This window comes from Aristolochia californica, unplaced genomic scaffold, assembly GCF_029961685.1.
Source record: "Aristolochia californica isolate CCGP_79_NKW_82.1479 unplaced genomic scaffold, dmAriCali1.0.hap1 SCAF_8, whole genome shotgun sequence".
Lineage (NCBI taxonomy): Eukaryota > Viridiplantae > Streptophyta > Magnoliopsida > Piperales > Aristolochiaceae > Aristolochia > Aristolochia californica.
This window is the reverse complement of record NW_027182279.1, coordinates 36,418,194-36,424,949: the sequence shown is the minus strand read 5'-3', so window position 1 is coordinate 36,424,949 and position 6,756 is coordinate 36,418,194. Positions and strand designations below refer to the sequence as shown.

The window sequence follows — 6,756 nt, the reverse complement described above, 5'->3', positions numbered from 1 at the left end:
TGTAATCCCATTATCACGTAGTGGAAGTTTTCCTTGGAATTGCACCGTGGTTTTGCTCTCTATACCATGTTTTTTGGATTTGTTTGGTACCTATATCTTGGTGATACACTTGATCAAATTTGTTTTTTATTAGTTTTAGTGAAACCATCTTTGGTTTTCCACAAGCTTTTGTATGTAGTTGATTTTCCATAATAGGATGGGCTCAAGATACCTCCTTCCAAATGGCTATGGAAACAACTGCCGGCTGTGGTCAATCACATTCCAGCCACAACCATATTACACGAATAAGAACATCTGTTAAGAGAAAGGGATATATTGAGAAAATTTGAAAGTATTCAAGCTAGCCTGGGATAAGCTCAAATTCACACACAATAACAATAACAACAATAATAACAACAACAATAACATGACATGCACAACTTAGGAAAGAGAATTTGATATCAGTGATGGGATTTCTTTGAAGCTATCTGCTAGAAGAATGACAAATTAAATTTTAACCTTCCAACTGATGGAAATGGAGTGTACAGGTAAGCTTGCATGAGTTGAGCTGTTTGTTTATGTAAAAAGAGATGGAGGAACAGGTAAAATACTTTCCAAGCTTCAGTTAAAAATGTCTTCACTCTCAATACTTCTCATTCTCTTTCAAAGTAAGATTCAACCAAAACCTTTTTAAAAGCTTAAAAAAGCATTACAATTTACAACAACAAAAACATCACTGTTCCGCATTTTAATACCCAGAACTAAACAGCCCAAACAACAAGAACATCTCATTGTAACATCACTTCAGTAGCGATCTCGCAAAATGTTCACGTGCTGTGGCCAGCGCTTGAGTTATTGTCTGCAAACGGCAAAGGTAGCAGATTAAATATAGTTTGGAAAATGTACAGCTTCAGAGAATAACCAGTTTTATTTAGGGGGAAAGTGCAAGTACCTGCTCAGACAAGGAAGAAGAGCCATCTGTACCCTGACTTGCAACTTTTCCCGCTATAACACTAGCTTCAGTTTCAAGAATTATCCTGCACAATAAATCAATTCAAATAATTCATGCATCTTCTAGACAGTATGTGCCTACTGCAAGTTTTGAAAATGAAAATACTCCTATAGTTTTCCAAAAGGAAATTAGCATGTGGTAGCTCAACATTTGCATGGTTGCTCAGATAACATAATCGGTCCTTCAGCAAATGATAATTCAATTCAAGAAAAGAACTGAGATCGTAAATACTACTGTTTCCTCAAATAAATGTGTAATGAAGAAAAACGAAATCAGCCGACCATCCAATAAATACCATAATTACTGATGAAGAAAATCTTCCAGTGGAGCTTAAATAGATCTTAAACATCTACCTACAGATCCCAACCTTTCAAACTGCTAACAGCATTCATTGGTAGTCCACATGCATAGAGCAAAAATGTCATCCAACAACTTGATTTGTGAACCCAAATTTCCATATGCCAAATGGAGAGCTTCGGCAGGACAAAACCAGGACAATAGCACAAAACAACTTTAATCTTCAGCTAATATGTAAAATAGGAAACAGCTATCTCACGAACTCTTTTAGAGTAATCATTATTTTAGTTCCTGTTTCACTAAATTTATGATTTTACTTATTTGTTGCTGATATGAACTAAAATTAATGTCTAATCGACAGTGGTTCCTACAACTGGTGAACCGCAGCAAAACAGAAACAGCAAATGGGCTAATTGACACTCTTAATCAAATAAAAGAACAATGTGAAATTCTTCAAAGCAACAAAAATTCCAGTATAGTAGTGAACATGAACAGTCAACCTACTTACCCTCCATCAACTATCTCATCAAGGCAAAGTAGGATCAGGTCCAGATTCTCGAGTGCAGTCATTTTGTCTACATTGTTCCTGAAGAATAGACTCTTAGACTATGAAATTATATAAAAAAAAAAAATTAAAACAAGAGCCACAATGACCCATACAAAAAGAAATAGCAAATTGATCACAAACAGACCTGAGGAGGAGGCCAACTGCATCAAAAAATCCCTGAAGAACTGTTGCTAATATTAGTTCATTTTCATCATCTCCACCAGTTACAAAAAAGTGCAAGTCCTGGATGAACTTGTAAACAATAATGTAGTTGTCGAACAGAGTAACCTCCGCTGTACAATGATAAAAGAAGATAAATCATCACCATATAATATATTAAGAAACAAATAGAGATTGAAAATGCTAGGTCTCAAATACTACATAGTCTTACATAATTTTGATACAAAAAATCCAAGAATTCGTAATTTCCAAATCATTTTCTCTCTAATGATAATGTTCTGAAATCTACAACATTAAACAGCCTCAGGGAAGGAGGTAAATGAGAGAACAACCACCACAGCACTCAACCACATCAAAACTGTGTATCAGATGACAGGGAGTTTTTCCTTTCCTTTCTTTTTTCTTTTTTTTTTTTGAAAATCTCCCTGTCCTCTGAAACATGAGTTCTTGAACAATCGGGCATTTGAATGTGCATTGTTATATTTCTGTGGCAATACATCTCAGTGCACTTAAACGACAAAAGTATTCCAATAAAACAGATGATTTTTAATGATAAGAAGAGAAGGAAATATACTCATTTACTTTAACAAATGTAACATCTGATAGAGCATGTGAAGCAGCATTGCACTCAAAACAACTCAGAAGAACATTCAAAGAAACTAACAATAATAACAATGGAAACAGAGGTGTCCCCATAAATAGTTCAGAGGCCTGAAACAAAGGTATGAAAAGCACATAAATTTTTAAAAGTTGAATCATCACCTTCAGTTCGTGCATTTGTCTTTTGTGTTTTTGTAAATACAGACTTCTCAAAAGCTAATTTTGCACTAAGTGTGGACCAATCATCAGAATAGTACTTAACAGCAACACGCTTCCCTTCAGAGTCCAAAAGAAGAATGTTTTTAATCAAAGGGCAAGTCTCCTGCCACAGAAATCAAGACATATTAACAGAGAAAGGAAATACAAATAAAGTTTTAATGATTAAAACAAAAGAAAGTGGAAAGTTAAAGATGCTTCCAATTAGTTCAATGAGATATATCTGCATTCCATTATTCCACTGATTGACCTTGGAGTATGTGTGTGCTTTATCTATTCGCTAAGTACAATCTTTTGTCATCAAGATATTTGAGACTTTATTAAACAGAATTCTTCTTCTTGTAGAACAACCTTTAGCCAGACGATATGGCACATAATACAGATCCAAGGTTAAATGTTCATCTCTATATACCAGGAAGAAAAGTGAAAACATAAAAATACGAATATTTTAATGTGGTAAAATTTTCATTAATATATATCAAAATTTCACTGAATTCTTGCTCCATGTGTTGTATTTAAAACTTTAGAATAATATATCCTTATTGCCTAGTAATGGTTAAGACAATACACCAGACTGCAGTTCTTTTTCCATTATTATACTGAAGACATTAATTTTTTTACTATGGTACTACAATTTGGATATTGTGGATCTCAGTTTACATAATATCACAACCACTGCTTAGTCGTTCTTAAGGGCCACCTGGTTTTAAAGAGTTTTCACGGTGATCTGGATTGAAACTATATTTTAACAAGAGTGTGACTACAACAAATTAAAGACAAATTAGATATCAAATAACACTAAGAAAATAAAAGCCTTAAAAATTGAAGATTACCATATATCTTTTAATGGAAAGTGTTAAGGAAAAAGGCCAATTCAACTACAACCTGCCAATAGAGTTTGTTAGGGAAAACAAACCTGCACAAACAAACAAATTCACCAGTCAGATATACACCTATAGAAACAAAGACAAACAGCATGCAGTTGGCTGCGTTGACATTTATCCCCAGAGACACAGCTCATATCCACTTCTCTCTAGAGAAAGCATGATATTAACTTTCAGGCAAAGAACTATATAAACAACAGAGTAAAATTCATCATGATCAATAAGGTTTTTGGTTATGTCATAACATCACGATTCACTTAAGGAATGTACTACATATAAAAGATGTACAAGTTAGATTTAGAAACCATTGTTTTTATAAAAGACAGTAATATAAATGGCAAGAAAAAAAAACTGTACTTTTTAACTAGCAATACTTTTTAGTTGTTTTAAAGAACCACGGTGCCCATCTAGCCATGTGAAGCAGCTCTGAAGAGCTTTCACAGATCACTTTCCACAGAAGCCAACCCCTCCTCCCCCCAAAACACACACACACACACTCAAAACACCCCCTAGAAAAGAAAAGAAAGAGAAAAAAAGGGCCTCATCAAAGACAGACCCACCCAACCAACTTTAATCCATTTAATGCCTAAGATAAAACCTCTTAAATTTCCTCATGTAATACATCAATTTTTTCTTTGTAGTAAAATAAATTAACACACTTTAAAAATATATCAACACATATAACTTATACACAAGATGCTCCTAGTCCCCATGAGACATACCCAAGACTGACATTAATGTTGTTTTCAAATGTTAAAGCAAATATAACTAAGTTTATGTAATGCAGATTAAACAACACAACCCTTGCTTTCCCCAACCTATTCCCATTTTAACTATGGCGCAGTATGGTCACTGCCAGTTTAGCCCCATAGGCATCCCTAGACAAAATGCTTTTATAAATATATAACCCCCATGAGACTTGAACCTAAGACTTTATGTCAAGAAATTAATTAGGTTTTCAAAAGTTCAAGCATATATAACTGATCTTATATTATGCAGATTGAGCGACACAACCCTGAGCTTTTTCCCAACTTGTTTCCACTACAAGCATGATGGAGTGTGGTTGTGCCTGTTTAGCCCCATGTGCATCCCTAGACAAAACACTTTTTTACACATCAATGCCTTTTATATTACCAGTTCCTTGCCAAACTCTCCAGCCAACAAATGCTAATTACCAAATAAACGAACTACACACTATTGGAGCTAATAGTGTTTTCGTCCGGACCTTGTCTACAAAATCATCAATGTGCCAAAATCAGTATTCACACCCAATCAAACTCTGTCATGAGAATTGATAACATACACCTAAAACATGCAGCCTCTAGCAATAAATTCATAGAAGCTACGTTATAGAAAAAAAAAAGTCTATGCAGGAATACCATTCAATTCTCAGAAGATTCCTACAAGGAAATAGCACAGTGACAAGAGAACCATTTAGCCAACAGAGAGGAGAAACAAATGAATAAGGATGAAGAATAGCAAAAGAAAAGAGAGAGAGAGAAAAAAAAGAGAACTCAAAGACAAGGGAAAGCAGGATGAGACTAATTGCCTCCAAGAATCCAAAACAGATTAAAATCCAATTTCTGTCCAATCCTCCCCCCAATATGCTCTTTCTTCATCCATCTTAAAACATAAATTAAAACAACAGATAACTGTCAAGATCGTGTGGGTTAACTTGTTTCTCCAGTTTGCATACTTGAAATATGAATACGACTGTACAAAATTCAAACGAGAGAGGTAAGGAGTGAGAACTGAGAAAGCAGGATCGGAAAGGTCGATGAATGTATTCGAAGCGGTGACAATGAGGACGACTGAGAAGGAAGAAAAACCGTTGCTAGCTCTTTCACACCCCAAGCTAGTGTATTGGGGCCAACTTGGCAAGTCATTGCAAACAAAACATTAGTGACTAGAGGAGTTATTGGACTGTTCGACAAGTGTACGTGGACTCACTGAGCGTGGAGACGCTATTGACGCCGTTAATTATAGTCGATACAAGAGTTCATAGCAGGTGAATCGACACAGAGGGGCTTCTCTCTGCCGCACAGTCCGCCACTAAATTTGCCTTCCCACTAGGGAGGTAAGACGATCTACTCGTTCCTTTTTCTTGTTCACTCTTTTTTGTTATATTTCCCTAATCTTTGTTTCATCTTTTCTTTTCCCCTGAAAACATTCGACTCATTTTACGTTTTGATACCATACAAAGCCCAGAGATCTCGTATGGATTCATAAGCTGAGACGGAAAGATCTGCCTCTGAAGATCATTCATAACAATTTACAACTGCAAAAAGGAACTTATTTTTAATTTTAAAGGATCTGGAAGGAATCGGAGGCCTCTCGAGCAGAGAAAGAGAGAGAGAGAGAGAGAGAGAGAGAGAGAGAGAGTACCTCGTGCTCACGATCGGCCGCAGGAAAGCTGTTGGTTTATGGAGGTTGGGTTCCAGAGACTCAGAGGAATCTAATAAGAGATCTTCTCTGAATTTATCATTCTTTTGGGGAGAAAATGCTTGAATTTTTTAATTTTTTTTTCTACGACTTTCTTGTTCCGAAAAGGAAAATTCGATTTCTCCAAATTTCTCTGTGAATATTGCAAAACAGGACCTTAGGATCTCAATCTCTGGAATGTTATGGACCACGGGCGGCATTACTATTGGAGATGATACAAGAAAGCTTCTTTGTAATTGTGGAATATGAACAAGCTACCTCACAGAGAGGTCCTGGATTCATCTCTATTTACTAGAATCCCTTTTAGGCCCTGTTAGTGGTGGATTGTGTCACTAGGCAAAGTTGCTAAAAAACGTTAATGTACTATGTAAGTGGAGAGTGAAAGTGAATTATACTCGTTTAAGTTAAAAAAAATGAGTAAAAGTAAATCCACTCTATGAGACCAATGAGTTCACTTTCACTCGTCATTTTACTCCAGGCTGATACTAAATTAATTTAGTTGGATTTTAATGGAAATATTCATATTATTTTATTAATAAAATATTTTATTTATTTATTTATTATATTCATAACTTTTAATATTATATTATATTACTAAT

The 6,756-nt window shown here is 35.2% G+C and overlaps 1 protein-coding gene across 1 annotated transcript; it reads right to left on the bottom strand.

Moving 5' to 3' along the window:
- Positions 1-576: 576 nt before the first annotated feature.
- Positions 577-6,207, bottom strand: LOC137938836 (coatomer subunit zeta-2-like). The gene is made up of 7 exons (XM_068783898.1): positions 6,101-6,207; positions 3,665-3,747; positions 2,778-2,937; positions 1,981-2,128; positions 1,797-1,874; positions 932-1,016; positions 577-838 (listed from the first exon to the last, which is right to left on the bottom strand). Exons 2-7 carry the CDS (start codon positions 3,665-3,667, stop codon positions 779-781), a joined length of 534 nt encoding a protein of 177 aa, XP_068639999.1. The 5' UTR covers positions 3,668-3,747; positions 6,101-6,207; the 3' UTR covers positions 577-778.
- Between the last annotated feature and the right edge of the window lie 549 nt (positions 6,208-6,756).